At 36.1% G+C, this 18,392-nt stretch overlaps 2 protein-coding genes across 5 annotated transcripts in view; one reads left to right on the top strand and one right to left on the bottom strand.

The window, feature by feature from the left end:
* bend7 (BEN domain containing 7) overlaps positions 1-4,387 on the bottom strand; it is a 9,509-nt gene extending 5,122 nt beyond the window's left edge. For 2 of the 3 annotated variants that reach the window (XR_012357749.1, XM_055174790.2), the window contains exons 1-4: positions 3,615-4,380; positions 1,012-1,086; positions 660-932; positions 1-131 (exon numbers count right to left, since the gene is read on the bottom strand). The exon at positions 1-131 is cut by the window's left edge and continues 1 nt beyond it. Coding sequence is in view for 2 of the 3 variants with exons in the window: in XM_055174790.2 (XP_055030765.2) it covers positions 1-131; positions 660-932; positions 1,012-1,086; positions 3,615-3,720 (585 nt within the window). In the remaining variant the exon portion in view is untranslated. Of the gene's footprint in view, positions 132-659; positions 933-1,011; positions 1,087-3,614 lie in introns of all 3 variants that reach the window. The other variant, XM_055174791.2, reaches the window with a different exon arrangement.
* A 1,010-nt stretch (positions 4,388-5,397) lies between these two features.
* On the top strand, positions 5,398-11,306 carry prpf18 (PRP18 pre-mRNA processing factor 18 homolog (yeast)). Of its 2 annotated transcripts, XM_055174831.2 has the most exons (11): positions 5,398-5,605; positions 5,712-5,789; positions 6,466-6,492; positions 7,699-7,803; positions 7,895-8,008; positions 8,131-8,274; positions 8,532-8,600; positions 9,559-9,699; positions 9,790-9,861; positions 10,860-11,015; positions 11,096-11,306. In XM_055174831.2, the coding sequence occupies exons 1-11, from the start codon at positions 5,537-5,539 to the stop codon at positions 11,174-11,176; spliced, it is 1,056 nt and encodes a 351-aa protein (XP_055030806.2). In that variant the 5' UTR covers positions 5,398-5,536; the 3' UTR covers positions 11,177-11,306. The 2 variants fall into 2 exon arrangements, with proteins under 2 accessions (XP_055030806.2, XP_055030807.1); XM_055174832.2 differs by lacking the exon at positions 6,466-6,492 and having other exon boundaries at positions 5,399-5,605.
* The last annotated feature ends 7,086 nt before the right edge of the window (positions 11,307-18,392 follow it).

Raw genomic sequence — 18,392 nt, 5'->3', positions numbered from 1 at the left:
TCTTTGAGTCTGGATGAGTTTTCTCATGGTACGTAACTCCAGTAGAATCGCCCGCAGGGTGCTCTTACAATTACACATACAGCAGCTGGACTCAGTTGCCATGGCAGCAGGTGGAGGGGGCAAGGCCATGTCTGAATCAAAACACACACATGTATAGTCAACACAACGGCCACCTCTGATGATGTTAAACTCTGAGAGGCGTCGAGCACACTACACAATAACCGCTGACTTACTGACTGCAATGTGTTAAGAGACTGAGTGGGTGTTAAAGTGTCTTTGTTTGAGAAAGACGTTACGTGTTTGTTGCTTTATTCAAGGCTGTCTAGACGCATGCTGCTGCAGTGCCAGACAATACATCAACTGTAGCCTATAGTCACATAACACTGCTTCAACTGGTTAAGTTGTTATATTCCTGCCTGCTACATTCTGTGGAAAATAACCTTGATACCTTTAATATTGACTGAGTAAGGGCATGTCAAAGATTGAAGTCAAAATGAAATCAAACTTTGATGCTCCTGATGTCATCATTAGTTTATAAGACTTTATGAAACCTTAGCCGGAATTTCACAGATAGGGTCACAATATACCGCAGTGGCTTTTGTGCATTTTTTGGGGGATACTGTACATAAATCTGATTTCAGTGTTTAAAAGAGACATACCATTTGCTTTGGAGTGGTTCAGCATCCTCTGAGTTTTGGAGCGGGTGCTGTACTGCCCGTGAGTCAGAGGCAGAACGGAGCTCCAGTACTGAAGATGTTCAGGGGTCGGGCTGTGCGTCACAGGCAGGTTGAGAGCCTCTTCCTGTGGCTCTTGTTTCAGCGTCTCCCCTTCCCTTCCGACCCGCTGGTACACACGTCCGGTTTTATCACTCAGAAGACGCATCATGCCAGTTATTTGCTTCTTTATCTCCATTCCGTCATCACCTAACCAGGCTAAGTAAAACAGTTAACATATACACAGGCTATATATACTGTATGTCTGCAGGTGAGATTCAGGGTCGATGTACCATACCTTCACTTTCAGAAGCATCCAGGGCATCTCCTTCAGTGTCATTCTGGTCTACATCATCCAATTCATGTGTAAGATCTGAACAAAAATGGGAAATGACTTCATATCTCACATGTTTGCTTCACAGCCAAGCTCTTTACATTATCTTATGGTCATTAACAGTGGCGGCTCGTGAGTGTCATGTGCGTGGTTTCTTTTTTCAAAATATGTGTTCTGCGCGTCGATAAATCCCGTGTGCATCACGTGTTCTGTCAAAATAAGTTTAACTTAAATGGGGCTTTATCCTTTAAAATTTTTTAAAAAAGTATTATTTTAACTGCATAGTTCAGTGCAGGATGATTGCTTAATTTAAAAAATGTTCACATAGATAGACATAAGAATACTTTTATATTTACATGTACAGTAGCCTATATATTTGCCAGACACCTTTATCCAAAGGTGCATTCAAGATATCTGTTTATGTATGTGTGTTCCCTGAGATCAAACCCACAACTTTTCAGATGCTAACACAATGCTAACCTAAATTAAAAATGATTAAAAGTGAAGTTTTATATTATCGGGACGGTTTCCCGGACAGGGTTTAGATTAATATAGAACTAGGCCTTAGTTATTTTAGGACATTTAAGTAGCTTTTACAAACAAACTTTACAAAAAACAATACTGGTGTGCATCTTGAGACAAAACAATGGTACTACTGATATATGTTAAGATGTGTCAGGACAAGGTGTTTTCAAATTAAAGGGATGGTTTACCCAAAAATGAATTCTGTCATCATTTTCTCATCCTCATGATGTTCTAAATCTCTATGAATTTCTTTTTTCTGATGAACACATAAAAATATATTTTGATAAATGATGGTAAGAATAGGAAAAACAAATAGTATGGAAGTCAATGGTTACAATCAGCTGTGTGTTTACCATCATCTATCAAAACATATTAATTTGTGTTCATCAGAACAAAGAAATTTATACAGGTTTGATGAGCGAATTATCATGTTTGGGTGAACTATCCCTTTAATGCTGTGTTCACACCAAACACAGAGAGTCAAATTCGTGTCTACCGCATGTAGTTTGCCACTTGAATGCAATTAACAAGCATACGTTTCAAATGAAAATGATGCGCGTCAGAGGCGAAATCCGCTTCTTGTGGGAGGGACAAGTGCTAGGCGGTTGTCTGTTTGCAAGATGGCTGATGTTGATCGATGCTGACCTCCGGAAGGCGTTCCCAGTTTGGCGAGTTTCATAATTTCCTGTCTCTATAAAAATATGAACTCGTTTTTATATAACTCTGGGTGACTGCTCACTGACAATATTTGTTTCTCCATGTTAAATGAGTGACTCAGGGCGGGAAAAAGTTCAAATTTTTCAACTCGGGTGTCAGACGTGAATTTGCGCGTAAATTCGCGCATCAATTCGCGTTATTGACTAGACAAACTAAACGTGCAAATGAGGCGAATTCACGTTTACCGCACCGCGAGACCTCCAGACGTGAGTAAACGAGTCTTTACATTATTGACTTAACATTGAAATCATTCGCGCCAGACACTCTATTCGCGTTTGGTGTGAACGCAGCTTAAGGCAGCTCAAACTTGCATTTTAGTCTGGGACTAGGATAAATCCTAGTGTCATAAAGTGAATATTTTTTTAAGTGGAAATTGAAAATAAAAGGTGTTAGGTTTTGTGCAGTTCACTTAAAGGGATAGTTCACCCAAAAATTAAAATTCTGTCATCAAACCTGTATCAATTTCTTTGTTCTATTGAACACGAAGGAAGATATTTTTAAGAAATGTTTGTAAACAAACCAATTTATGAGCCCCATTCACTTCCATAGTATTCTCTTTTCCTACTATGGAAGTTGATGGGGCTTATGATGAGTTTGAATACAAACATTCTTGAAAAAAAATCTTCATCAGAACAAAGAAATGTAAACATGTTTGTAACAACATGAGAATGGGAAAACAATGACAGATTTTTCATTTTTGGGTGAACTATTCCTTTAAACAGTTAACCAGAGTGACAATTGTACTTTAAAAAGTAGAAATATTCCATGTAATCAGTATATTAATACACACAATTCACACAAAAATGCATTCATAAAAACAAAATAATTGTAAAAAATGAGAAAAAAGCTTATAGACTAGTTTTACACGTAGTATGTACAGTAATCTATCTTCTGCGTGACGTGACGTCACTCATTAAAGCAGCGCTGTGTGTGTGACGCACGTGACCACCTGTAGGTTGCGTGACTATGAAACGCTCACCAGAGCTTAATCTAAACCATATTCACACATACACATGTACATAAACCTTTATCATATATATTTTATAGCATTTGAAAAGAAGCCCATAAACAGACTGTAGTAAATCGTCTTTACTATCACAAAAGCCGTAAAGCATGAGATTACCATCCAAATTACTCCAAACCATATTATTTAAACATGCCAAATTTGGCGTCGTGATGTCAGAATGACAATGAAGGTAATGATATATTGTATCACAGGTGCATTCCAGAGTCCTGACGTAACGCCTATCTGTCTCTGCTCTTTTGTCTGCTGTGGTCAACAGGACGATGCTGAGTCTGTGTCTGCTTCTCTAAAAACATCTTACCTGCATCATTTACCAGTTTAAAGCTCTGAGATTTCCTGCTCCGTCTCCTCTTCATAAACTCCATTTTTAGGGGATAGCGGTGAAGCCAGAGTCCAGCCCAGTTCATCAGCAGCCAGGCTCTTTAATCACTGACAAACTCATTAAGTCCCAGATGATGATGATGATGATGATGATGATGATGAGTGAACCGAACCGAACCGATCATTGAAGGACTGATGCATTAATGATAAATGCACGCCTCTCTGGAGTGATGATGGTGATGGATAGGACGGCTTTAAAATGCCGATGCGGAGCTGCTCGTTTATGATGTAAATATATAAACCTCTTAATTCTTTCCAAATTCGTCACGTCTTTTCCTTTGCGCCACCTGATGGTCGCTAATATTTGTGGGGCGCGTGTAAAGGGTCCAGATTTACATTGGACAGACTGGAAAGATACTGAATCACTGATCTGTTGTCAGGAAGAGAAGAGGAAACTCCATCGGCTTTTAAAGTCTGGGACGGACGGCTCCTACAAATGACAATGGTTTAAAAAAAAGAGTCAACTGTTTACATCTATATTTCCTTTAAGAAAAGAGTACTGCAGGTGAGAAGAAAATGAGAGAAAAAAGGTGCCTACAGACTTGACCAAAATAAATTATAAATACATTAAAGACAGATCTAAAATATTAAAACTTTAAAAAATATATTATCTATAGTTATTTAAATAAAAATCAATAAATTGAGTGTTGTGTCAATCCAAGCACTTTAAAAAAATAAATAAAAGAGGACTGCTTTAAAATATGATCTGATATGTACTTTTAAAATGTTTCTACTTTGAAAAGTTGTTCTGTACATTTTTATATTTTGGGTAAGTAGTAGTGCAGTCTGTTGTATTCTGTCTTCTTTATAGTCTGTGGGAAAGCATTTAAAAAGTTTTTTATTGTACTTTTTTTACTCGATGCATGTACACATGGCAATAAATAACTGACTGAAATTACTATAATTTCCCACCTTTTTATATCGTCTTATGTTTGCCTTTAATAAAAAAAACAGTAAAACATTATTAAATCAATGCATTGTACCAATAATGAATGCTTTATTATTTATTTATTATATCATTGTTCATTGTTTATATATATATAGCCTAGCATTTGTTGCATAGCCAGATTTACATTGGACAGACTGAAAAGAGACTGAATCACTGATCTGTTGTCACAAGTCTGTGACGGCTCCTACAAATGACAAACAGTTTAAAAAAAGTGTCAACTGTTCAAATCTATATTTAATTTAATAAAAAAGTACTGCAGGTGAGAAAATAAGAGAGAAAATATGAGGAAAATCTAATTTGCACTAGTCTCTAGACCAACATAAAATCTAAATAAATTAAAGACAGTTTATATATATATATATAAACTAAAAATAAAATATATTATCTATAATTATTTAAATCATTATTATTATGTATTACCATCATTGTTTTATTTTATTTGTGTTATATATATAATAAAACAATAATTTATATTGTTAAATTATTTTACTTTTATATTATATTCTTCTTTATATAATTTTAGTTAAGTAAATGCATTTAAATGGTTTGCTGTAAATAATATTTGTTTTATTATGTTTTGTGCTTTGTATACTTTGTAGTCATTTTACGTAATCAAACAAACAAATAATAATAACTTTTAAATAATTAAAATAAATAAATACAGCTTTTAAAAATCATTTTTTTTCTATCAATAACACATCTGTCCACTAGATGGCAGTAGTGATCCCAGTCAGAACTGTTCCTCACCGATTAATGAGAGAGCGAAGCACTGAGCGGAAGTACCTAAACTACATCCGGTTTGATGTTTATGTACACGCAGAGTTGCTGCATTTTCTCCTTAAACATCTAAAGTATATTCCTTATTTCTCATCTGAAGTGTTGTTGTTTTGTGGATGATGGATATCCTCAAAGCGGAGATCGCGCGGAAAAGAAAACTGTTGGAGGAGAAAGATCTGGTGGATGTAAGTAACGATTCTTCTAGATCTTTCTATATGTATTTGTTTACGGTTTACAATAACGTGCCTGTTGAATATCTGTGTTTTTCTAAACACTTGAATGTGTCTGTAGGGGTCAAAGAAATACTTCAAACGAGCTGATCTGGCTCGTAAGGAAGAAGAAGATTATTACAAGAGAAGTGGATACAAGGTACACATTTTAGCTTTGAATGTAACGTTACCTACATAAAGTCTTTCTGTAGTATATTTTAGTATGATGCTACTTACTATAGTAAACTGTAGTCAAATTCATAGGTACTGTAGTGTTTCTGAACTTTACCATTATAAAGTATATCACAATATTTACTACAGTTTATCAACTCACTATAGTTAAATTATAGATACTATGGCGTACTAATAAACCCCTAAGTTACTATAGTTACTGTATTATACAATAACAAAGTGTGGTAATTACTGTAATATACTACGGTATGCTACAGTGAACTACAGTTTGTTATTAGTAGGTACTAAAATGTGCAAGTGGTTCATCACGTGGGTAGACATGGGATTAAATGTCTGCCCATGTGGGGAAGTACTTGTGTATTTTAGTAAGCTGTGGTTCATTGTAGCATATTGTAGAAAATTACACTTTGTTGTTGTTTACTACTATATTTTAACTCTTCTTCTAAATATTTATTTATTTAATCACTCATAATCTTGGCTATTCGACTTAATAAATGTATACATAGCTCTCTCTCTCTCTCTCTCTCTCACTCTCTCGACATGCAGTCGAGCATCATCTTCTGTTTCCTGTGTATTTGGATGCTCATCTCTCTCCTTTTCCTGCTGTTTGTCTGTCTATCTGTCTCTTTATGCTGTGAGTATAGGTTGCTAAAGAACAGCCTATGCGACAGGTAGGGCTCAGTCACAGGAAGACAGTATGCATGATTTCAGACTGATGTTTGACAGAGTTTAAGCATGACAAAACACTTGTTTGTGCATGTTTAAAGGGGGCATATAATGAAAATCTGACTTTTCCATGTTTAAGTGTTGTAATTGAGTCCCCAGTGCTTCTATCAACCTAGAAAATGTGAAAAAGAACAACCCAGTAACTTAGTTTCTCTGCAAGCATGTGAAAAAAATAGCTCATTGAAATTTGGCTCCCCTTGTGATGTCAGAAGGGGATAATACTGCCCCTTAATCTGCACTATCTAACCACAGCACTGCCATGTAGTACAGAGATCAACTTGCATTTTAAAGGACACACCCAAAAATGGCACATTTTTGCTCAATTTTAACATGCTGTAAATGATCTATATGGCATTTTGAGTACTCTGGGGACACCAAAGATTTATAACATCTTAAAAAAAATATTTCGAAAGGTCCCCTTTAAATGCTTATGCTCCCAGTGTTGGACAGAAAACCTACAGGTTTTTTTCAGCTAAGTATTTATGTCAAAGTCGAATTTTGCCTTTGTATTTCACAGATGCCCGACCTGGAGCAAAGCACTTCATTTAAACCCCTTGCTGCCTTTTTATTTGATTGTTTTTAATTGAGCTTTATTAGTAAGTTTTGATTAAGCAGTGCATGTTGGTGATGACATGCATGGTGTGTCAGGCTTGGCTGACGGATTCGTAACATTGTAAATTAGGGCTGCAAGATATACAGAAATGATCGAAAGTGCATATCTATAAAAGTTACTTCTAATCAAAATTTGAGGTTAATGCAGATAGCAGAGCAAAACAGTGTGATGCTAAAATAATTAATGAATAATAATATTTTAAATTTATTCTAAAATCTTTGTCATATCGAATGTTGCGTCGTTCTTTAATATCGTGCAGCCCTACTGTAAATAAAGGATTTCCTTCTGTTTTCGTAGAAAGGTGTCTATTCTTAATATTTCTAAATAGTTAAAGAAGGATTTATTCACAGAATATATGTTAAGCTGTGTGATTTTATAAAGAAATATCTATTTTTGTTAAATATAAACTTTTTTGGATTATTTTTCAAGCTTCCCTTTGCCTCAGTTTGACAATTATGTTTTGATATCGTAGTGAATGATGTTTTAATCATAAAATAGCTAAATTGTAACATTGTTTTATTGAATTTTTCCTCCAAAGCTGGACAACAATGATGAGAAGCAGCTCCCATCTACATCAGCCAATCCCGTGTTAGAACTGGAGCTGTCGGAGGAGAAGCTACCAATGACGCTTTCTCGACAGGAGGTTGGTCAGCCGATCGCAGATCACCTGTCCATACATTGAACCTCTATATTGAATATTGCTATAATGTACTTTATTCGTTGGCTGTGTGCAGGTCATCAGACGTCTAAGGGAACGCGGTGAGCCGATCCGTCTGTTTGCTGAATCTGATTATGATGCTTTCCAGAGACTCCGCAAGATTGAAATTCTAGCACCAGAAGTGAATAAGGTAAGGCATTTGATCTCTTATTTCTCAGATTGATTGTGCAATATATGTTTTTATATAAGTAAATGATCTATAATTAGTTGTCTATAGAATTAGATTTAAAATACTTTCATTCTGTTTACTAGGGTTTGAGGAATGACTTGAAGGCTGCCATGGACAAGATCGATCAGGAGTATTTGAATGAGATTGTGGGTGGAGAAGTCGGCGAGGTGGACACACAACATGATCTGAAAGTGCACGAAGAAAACACCACCATTGAGGAGCTGGAGGTAAACACAGACGCAGATACACACACAGATTTTTTTACGTGTGTAAACCTCATATACCAGAACACACGCACATACAAACAGAGATACCACAACATTATTGTTAGCTACTTTTTCAAATCCAAATGATCTTTGACTTATACCTGACCTGTAATTCTAACTTGTTACCACTAGGTGGCACAATAAGCTTATCAAGTGTCTACTACAGTGACCGATGAATTAACTTCTGCACTGATGTGTTGTATTTCTGTTTTTAACAGGCTCTGGGAGCATCTCTTGGCACAGGTAATGATGTCAGAGACATGGACATCATTGATAAAGTGTTAAGGGTACGTAAATATTGGTTTATTAACTCTTTAAGGTTCGGTTTCCCAGACAGGGTTTAGATTAAGCCATGATTAAGGACTAAGATCCAAGTTGTTTTTACAACATTCCTTACAAAAAACAATACTGGTGTCCATCTTGAGACAAAAGCAATGTCACTGAAATATTTTAAGATATGAGTGCAAGCTGTTTTTAATTACTAAATCTAAAACATGTATTTTAGTCTTGGACTAGACGTAAACCCTGTCTGGGAAACCGCACCTAAGTGTTTAAAGTTTGCACACTGACACTTATTCATTGAGACACTAATTATTAAAGGGACACTCCACTTTTTTTTTTAAAATATGCTTATTTTCAGCTGATCTCCGCGTCTGGCGCTAGCACTTTTAGCATAGCTTAGCATAATCCATTGAATCTGATTAGAACATTAGCATCGCGCTAAAAATAACCAAAGAGTTTAGATATTTTCCTATTTAAAACTTGACTCTTCTGTAGTTACATCGTGTACTAAGACCGACAGAAAATTAAAAGTTGTGATTTTCTAGGGAGAAAGGGACTATTTTCTGGCACTGCGTAATATCATTGCACCTCCTGCAGCCATGTTACGGCAGCAAAGTTCTTGATTATTGCGCCAGAATGAGAGTATAGTTCCTACTAGCCATATCAGCCTAGAAAATCGCAACTTTTAATTTTCCGTTTGTCTTAACACACGATGTAACTACAGAAGAGTCAAGTTTTGAATGGGAGAAATGTTGGAACTCTTTGGTTGTTTTTTTAGCGTGATGCTGGGGGTCTAGTCAGATTCAATGGATTGTGCTAAGCTATGCTACAAGTGGTACACTGAATGAATTCCAAAACAGTAAAAATCAAATATTTAACTCTAGGGGAGCTGGAAGATGATAATTTTATTTTGAAGATAACATATGATTACAAATACTTTTATTGTTTGTGTGGCATCTGTAGTTCTTGCTGGGCGTGTGGGCCAAAGATCTTAATGGCAGAGAGGACCAAGTTAAACGTAGCGTGCAGGGCAAGCTCGCCAGCGCCACCCATAAACAGACCGAATCGTATTTAAAACCACTTTTCAGAAAACTGCGCAAGAAGGTACGACATTCTTCAAGCATCATTTAGACAAAATAATCTGATTATTTATTCAAATGCTTCCTCTTAAATGTATTGTCTTTTCATCTCTAGAATTTATCAGAAGACATTAAGGAGTCCATCACAGACATTATAAAGTTCATGCTGGAAAGAGAATACGTAAAGGTACGTTTTATTTATAATCTTAATATGTTTAATCATTTACATATTAAAGGATTAGTCCATTTTCTTACTCACCACCATGTCATCCAATATGTTGATTTCTTTCTTTGTTCAGTCCAGAAGAAATTATGTTTTTTGAGGAAAACATTGCAGGATTTTTCTAATTTTAATGGACTTTAATAGAGCCCAACATTTAATACTTAACTCAACACTTAACAGTTTTTTTCAACTGAGTTTTTAAAGGTCTATAAACGATCCCAAACGAGGCATAAAGGTCTTTTCTAGCAAAACGATTGTCATTTTTGACAAGAAAAATAAAAAATATACACTTTTAAACCACAACTTCTCGTCATGTAGATCCGGTCGTGATGCACCAGCTGACCCCACTACGTCACCGCAATACATCATGACGTCAAGAGGTCACAGAGGACGAACGCGAAACTCCGCCCCAGTGTTTACAAGTGTGTTGAAAGAGGACCGTTCCTACGTTGTTGTATGTCAACTGATACTAATTAATGTCGTTGTGTCAGTTTATTGTTTAAAATGGTCCACAAATGTGCGTTTTATATATGTAACACGTGACCTCCCTATACGTCACTACGCATTTACGTTAGGTCGCGCTGGACCGGACCTTGACGAAAAGTTGTGGTTTATAAGTATATATATTTTTATTTTTCTTGTCAAAATGACAATCGTTTCGCTAGATAAGACCTTTATGCCTCGTTTGGGATTGTTTAGAGTCCTTTGAAACTCCGTTGAAAAAAACTGTTACGTGTTGAGTTAAGTATTAAATGTTGGGCTCTATTAAAGTCTATTAAAATGAGAAAAATCCTGCAATGTTTTCCTCAAAAAACATAATTTCTTCTGGACTGAACAAAGAAAGACATCAACATTTTGGATGACATGGTGGTGAGTAAATTATCTGGATTTTTCTTTTAAGAAAATGGACTAATCCTTTAAGTCTAGAAAGCACTGCTAACATTCAGTTTGTGTGCTTGCAGGCAAATGATGCTTATCTGCAGATGGCTATAGGAAACGCCCCATGGCCCATCGGTGTGACCATGGTGGGCATCCACGCTCGTACGGGACGTGAGAAGATCTTTTCCAAACACGTAGCCCACGTGCTCAACGATGAGACCCAGAGAAAATATATCCAGGTGGGAATAGTGTGTGTGTTTTGCTGTGTGCTGGTGTGTATGATCTGGTCATTGATGTACTGCATTATTCTGTTTTTCAGGGTCTGAAAAGATTAATGACAATCTGTCAGAAACATTTTCCAACGGATCCTTCCAAGTGTGTGGAGTACAATGCTCTGTGACACAGCATTGTGTTGTAAAATGGACACTTGTTGCTTTCTGACTCTTTGTAAATATGTTATTGACTGTAAATATACCCTAATCTTGAGAATGTATGGATGTTTTTTTTTTATAAACGCTGACTACAAGAGGGATCTTCTTTTCATTCATTGATTGACCTTTTATGGATGAACATCAATGCTTTGACCTTGAGTCACTGTGAAAACATTCCTCACTCCATGAGAGCCAAAATCAGATGTCCATCTGTACTCCTGAGATGAGTTAAAGGTGTTAGTCACAGGAAGAGTGACATGCTGATCCTGGAACAGGATTTAAAATGTAAATAAGCCAAAAACAGATGAACGTTTATTTCATTCATTCAGTCTTTGATGAGTCGGTTCAAAAATCTGATTCACCTGTTTGAGTCATCTCAAATCTTTAACAGCAAAGTTTGATGTTTTTAAAGACGTGATGTGACCCTGTCTGTGAAATCCAGGCTGAAGCGGGAAATGTAATGATGAGATTAGGAGCATCAATATTTGATTTTAATCTTTGACACGACCTTACATTCTCAATATTAAAGGTATCAATTATATTTTCACAGATCTTTACGTAGAATTATTTTATGGCAAAAAGCACAGGGAGGGATACTAAACTATTAAAAAAAAAGGTACAGTACTCTGCAAAAGTCTTAGGCCAACGTGCACCATGTTATAGTGATCATATATTATTGTCTCTTTCATAGAATACACCTAGAAAATACAGGAAATGTATATGTAGTATTAAAAAATGTAAACTGGTGTGTCAAGTTTTAAACTCCCCTTTCACTTAAGGAATAGCAGGAAACTGCAGGATCTCCTAAACCTAAATAAAATTAAATCCTAATTTCTAATTTTAAAGGAATTATCTTTTTACTGAATTCTACTCGACAACGCTCAAGATGTGTTTAGTGCCAGAGGTCACACTAAACACCGACGATGCCTAAAGAAGACATTTAGACATTTTTTGTCCATATTTCTGTTTGTATCTTAATAAAATAGATTGGAAAATAAATATGGATGGACATTAAAACGGTAGGTGTATACTATAAATATTTATGTACTTTAAATGTATACCTTCAATAGGTTAAATAATACTATGGAATGTAATAGTGCCCCAGATCTGGTTTGTTATTAAAGGGAAAGTTCACCCAAAAATGAAAATTCTGTCACCCCCATGTTGTCCTAAACCTGTATGACTGTTTTTATTTTGTTGAAAACAAAAAGGTATTTTGATAAATCGAGGGATGAGAACCAGAAGGGCCTAAGTGACATCTTGTAGATATATTAAAGGATTAGTTCATTTTCTCAAAAAAAAAAAAAAATCCTGATAATTTACTCAGCACCATGTCAGGCAAAATGTTGATGTCTTTCTTTGTTCAGTCGAGAAGAAATTATGTTTTTTGAAAAAAACACTCCAGGACACGCCAGCGCGACCCCACGCAACTGCGCAACGACGCCGAAAAAGTTCACGGATGACATATGCGAAAAAAGAGAAAAAAGGACCGTTCCGACGTTGTTGTATGTGGAATGATACTAATTAATGTCTTTGTGTCAGTTTATTGTTTAAAATGGTCCACAAATGTGCGTTTCATATATGTAACACGTGACCTTTCCACGGCATTACGCAGTTACGTGAGGTTGTGCTGGCGCGTCACACGACCGGAGGAAGACGAGAAGTTGTGGTTTAAAAGTGTATATTTTTTATTTTTCTTGCCAAAAATGCCAATCGTTTTACTAGATAAGACCCTTATGCCTCTTTGAGATCTTTTAGAGTCCTTTGAAACTGCAATTTTAAACTGCATTAAAGCTATTAAGTGTTGGGGTCCATTAAAGTCAATTAAAATGAGAAAAATCCTAGAATGTTTTCCTCAAAAAACATAATTTCTTCTCAAATGAACAAAGAAAGACATCAACATTTTGGATGACATGATGGTGAGTTAATTATCTGGATTTTTTTTAAGTAAATGGACTAATTCTTTAAGTTAAAGCACTCAATGAGCTCTTTTGGCTGCCAAAAGGACACGATTGAAGTCTTAATCAATTTGAAGTTATACAAAATTGAAATTAGTACACAAAATCAGCCTTTTTTTTCTCTGGCCCTCCTGTAAAGTCAGTGAAATGTCACTTATGTCCATCTGGTTTTCACCCATCGAAATGATGGTAAACACACATTCAATGGTACCCATTGACTTCCATAGTATTTGTTTTTCCTACTATGGAAATCGGTGGGTACTTCAGCGGTGTGATTATCATGCAGGCTTAGGACAACATGAGGGTGAGTAAATGATGAGATTTTTATTTTCGGTTGAACTATCCCTTTAACATTTTTAAAAATATCTTCATTTGTGTTTAGGAGGACAAAGAAATGCAAACAGGTTTGGAACAACTCGAGGGTGAGGAAATTATAAATGTTAGCATTAATAAAGAAAGAAAACATAACTTGACTTTTATGAGCCTACTTAAAAACTACTTTGAATGTGCTTAAAGTTAGTTATTATTATATGCATATGGATGTTTTTAAACCTCAGCACACAAATATACAGTTTTACGTGTCATGACCCCAATATTGGCGGAGCTAGAGCAGATTTCTCTTAGGGCGCTGGAGAAACCCCAGACTCCAGCTCCCATCAACCCTTGCTGCAGTTTCCACGGTGATGAAAGAGTTGGACTATAAACACACCAATCCGAAACTCCCAGGATACGCACAATATACGTCTCTTCACACCGCATTCCAATGCGGACTGTGTTCTCACGGCTTGTGAGAGTAACACACACACACACACACACACACACACACACACCCATCAGATGAGAGAATAACCGTTTCCAGCTGCTGTGGAAAGCTGTAACAGAATCGGCTGCTCTCCTCGAGATCCTGCAGAAACATTATTCAGGAAGAACTGGACTTTATTAACACAACATTGAGCTTGTGTGTGCGTTTGTGCATGATCACATAAACTAGCAGTTTGCATGCATTGTATGCATTTGGTACCAATATGTCCTTTGGAGGAACTTATATGTACTCTTTAGTTATATTAGAGAGTACCGTCGTTTTTATCTTTATTTCTGTCACAGATTTTGGGCCACTACCAAAACCCTTGGAATAAAAGCAGTTGTGCTGTCTACATCCTGTAGTGTTTACTTTGGCCTTTAGTCAGCTTTGGGCCTGCAAAATTCTCCAAAATAACTCCAAATGTCTTGACCCGCCTGGCTGATGGTGATACACTAATCTTCTCTATATATAAAGTCTGAACACAACATTCCTCAGAGTTCTTCAGTCTTTTTGCCCAGCAAGAGAACGTCATGCATTCAGCGGTGAAAATATTCCATTCAACGAAGCTTCTACTAAGACGATTTCTGCAAACACAGTGCCTCTTGTTGTCCACATCTCAGTTTCAGTGGGCACAATGGATTCGGCTGCACCAAAACAGATCTACAGCACGACACTGGGTGACTGCCAGGACAATAACAGCCGTTCAGTCTCAGATGTTTGGTTTTCCAGTGTTGTTTTCCTGTTGCTGAGGGAAACCCTGAGCCATTGTCGAGAGACAAAAACATCCTCTAGAAGAACACACACTTCCTACAAGGGGTGGTGCAAAATCTGACTCATATTAACACAGCAGACAGAAAGAAAAAAAAGTTTATCAGAAATCAAGAGTCATTGCATAACTTAGTGTTCAGTTTGAGACAGGAAACAGTAAGGAATTTATGAAATTTCCACCGGGATTCCATGACAAGGAACAACCCATGGGGTAAAACTGCACTAAATACACTTTAGGTACACTTAGTAAGTGTACTTTTTTCACACACTAATTTCGTTCTTAATATACAAAAAAGTCTTCAGTACCTCTTAAGATAAACTTAGAGACTTTTAAGTGTTTTCAACTGTGCTATGCTTTGTGACACTATTTCAGTACACAAACTCAATTTATGTATTGCTCGTATTCATTATACTTTTATTCAAAAGCCCTCACTTACTACTTAAGTAGAATTATACTTTAAATTAGTATGGTTGTAGTGTATTACAATAGAGATGTTGTATTGTTTTGAGCTATTTGGTTCAATAATCAGTACCTATGTCTAATTGTTTGCCTGATATTGTTGATACAGTGGGTTTTGCCAGGTTCTGAGGAAATGTAAAGCTGAGTATCATCAGCATAAAAATGAAAATTTATGTTATGTTTCCTGATAATGTCTAGGGGAAGCCTGTATAAAAAAAAGGATAGGGCCTAGAACTGATCCCTGTGGTACACCATATTTAAACTGAGAGTAACATGACCTTTCCTCATTCACATAAACAAAGTGATAGCAGTTGGTTAAATAAATTAAAGAAACCAGTAGAATTATATGATCTATTGTGTCAAAAGCTGTATTAAGGTCCAGTAATATAAGCAGCAAGATTGCACATGATCAGATGCTAAATGGGGGTAATTTGCAACTCTAAGCATTGCTGTTTCTGTGCTATGGGGCCTTAATTCTGATTGAAACCATTTTCCAATATTTTATATGAGTAAAGGGAGATTTGAAATTGGTCTAAAATAAGTTAAGTTCTCCCTGACCAAGATTAGGCTTTTAAATGAGGGGGCTATAAGCTACCGGTTAGAAGGCTGTTGGAGTGTACCCTAATTCTAGTGATAAGTGTAACCTTTTATTTTTTATCTGGGAATTCACCCGAAAATGAAAACTGTCATCACTTACCCGAATGTTGTTTTAAAACCCATCTGATTTCATTTCTTGTGCAGGACACAAAAGAAGCTGAGTGACCACTGACCAATATTTATTCTTACTACTATAACGTGATTAGACTTTACCTAAAGTGTGGAAACTTGCGTCCCTAAAAAGAGAAGTAAATAAACCAAATTATATATGCATTATATTTTTACATTAGACTGACAAATAAAAGTTACTAAAGCAAAAAAAAATGTGTTGTGATCACTAGTTCTTTATGTTGCATTAACTTAAGCTTGCCTCAGTGGACAGGGGTGTTGTTTGTAAATGATTCTGAAAAAAGCACATATGCAAATCCTTTGGCGCTTTTGTTTTGATTTGGTGGGTAAAATGAAAATTAATGATTTCTGTGTGTGTTTATGTGTTACACAGTCCTACAGGGTGAATAAATTTACATGCACATATAAACAGACACAGACAAGCACCCACCCACTTGGAAATTACAGAGGAACATGTTTGAGGTACAAGTCATCTGCAAATGCTAAAACAGAGCATCCAATTTTTTAATATAGGGATTGAATACATGATCAAAGCAGAACATATAAGGGGCGCAGATGCAACAGCCACTAAACAGCACCAAAAATGAGATAGTTTCACTTTAAATCTACTTAAATTTAGATCCAAATCCATTAAAGGTCATGTTCTTTCTGATCCCATTTTTTAAACCCGAGTTAGTGTGTAATGTTGCTATAATAGCATAAATAATACCTGTAAAATGATAAAGCTCAAAGTTCACTGCCAGGCGATATATTTTCTTTAACAGAATTCGTCTTTCAAAGCCTACAGCGAACGGCCGGTTTGGACTACAGCCCTCTACTTCCTGCTTTAATGACATCAGTTTTGTGACTAAACTCCGCCCACAGGAATATGTCAGTCGCCAGCTAAGCTAACGGCAAGTTAAGCTGCTATCGAATTACAACACACTAAACAAGCTACAAAATCAGAACTCGTTACGTATTTCTGAAGGAGGGACTTCATAGAACAAAAAAGACATCAGTCTGTTTTGAGGACAGTGAAAACAGCCCTATACAGATAAGTAAACTGTGTGAAAAATACCCTGTTTTTTAAAACGTGAAACATGAACACATGTTATATTGGGCACTGTAAAAACAATCAAAGCTTCAGAAACACAGAAAGAACGGGACCTTTAAGAGTCTGATCAAAAAGTGCTCATTTACAAGAAAACATTTCAGACGCACTTACAAGGTTTTATATCTGAGCTCTTCAATTGTCTTTCTTTGCCATTAATATGATTCATGTTTCCAGTGCATGACATTGATGTATATTTGCATATTTTTGATCAGCAGCAGTCAGATTGAACAAATCAAATTTCAGTTTCATGTACTTGGTATTTCAATCACTGAGAGTGACTGTCAGCTTCCCCTACAGCTCGTTCATTACTAATGCACACCAGAGATGAATTTCAATTAGGCCACAAGGAAACCAAATCATTACACCTGGAGGCATGCTGCTTTATATAACAATTATAAATGTATATTAGCTATGTATATACAATCTTAAAAACATGTTATTTATTCTCCATATTTGGGACACTCGACTTAAAAGGTAAAGTTCACTCCAAAATGAACGCTATCATTTACCCTCAAGTCTTTCTTTGTTCTTCAGAACTCAAATGCAGATTTTTTTTAACGTGTTGTTTCGGGTTTTCTGGTTACTATGGAAGTAGATGGTGTGTGACCGAGGTGGTCACCATCCACTCGTATAGTAATCAGAAAACCCTTTAAAGAGGACATATAATGAAACCTGGTTTAAGTGCTATAATTGGGTCCCCAGTGCATATAAAAAGTGAAATAACAACCCAGTAACTTAGTTGCAAGCATGCAAAATAATTCATTTAAATGTGGCTCCCCTTGTGATGTCAGAAGGGGATAATACCGCACCTTAATCTGCACTATCCAACCACGGCACTGACATTTAGTGCAGAGATCAGCTCATTTGCATTTTAAAGGAGACACCCAAAATGGCACATTTTTGCTCACACCTACAAAGTAGCAATTTTAACATGTTATAATAAATTATCTATATGATATTTTGAGCTAAAACTTCACATACGTACTCTGCTGGGGACACCAAAGATTTATTTGACATCGTAAAAAAGTCTTGTAAAATATCCCCAAAAGTGTTTAATAACTTATATTTGACATGTCCTGTAGACATTTACTCATCTATTCTCTTGTTGTGGATAACGCTGTTAAGTTGTTGCACATTAAACATCTAAAAACTGCCTAAACAACAGTTCAGACACAAAGAAACGTGCACTGAACGAGAGGCAACAGTGTTTTAAAAATCTCCATTTGGGTCCTTAAGAATAAAGAAAAAAGGGGGTTCAAACGACTTAAGGGTGAATTAATATGATTTTTGGCTGTACTATCCCTTTAAGAAATGTAGCACAAATCCTAAGACAAATCGTGATTTAATACAAAGAGCAATAAAATGATTTCACACATCA

Source organism: Misgurnus anguillicaudatus, chromosome 15 (assembly GCF_027580225.2).
Source record: "Misgurnus anguillicaudatus chromosome 15, ASM2758022v2, whole genome shotgun sequence".
In the NCBI taxonomy this organism is placed as follows: Eukaryota; Metazoa; Chordata; class Actinopteri; order Cypriniformes; family Cobitidae; genus Misgurnus; species Misgurnus anguillicaudatus.
The sequence above is the reverse complement of the archived record's forward strand: the minus strand, read 5'-3'. Positions and strand labels throughout refer to the sequence as shown.

Excerpts from the sequence above, each read along its gene's own strand:
- prpf18 (XM_055174831.2), top strand. The coding sequence starts at position 5,537 with ATGATGGATATCCTCAAAGCGGAGATCGCGCGGAAAAGAAAACTGTTG. Across the intron at positions 6,493-7,698 it reads AAGAACAGCCTATGCGACAG|CTGGACAACAATGATGAGAA; the intron begins GTAGGGCTCAGT and ends TTTCCTCCAAAG. Across the intron at positions 9,700-9,789 it reads TCAGAAAACTGCGCAAGAAG|AATTTATCAGAAGACATTAA; the intron begins GTACGACATTCT and ends TTTCATCTCTAG.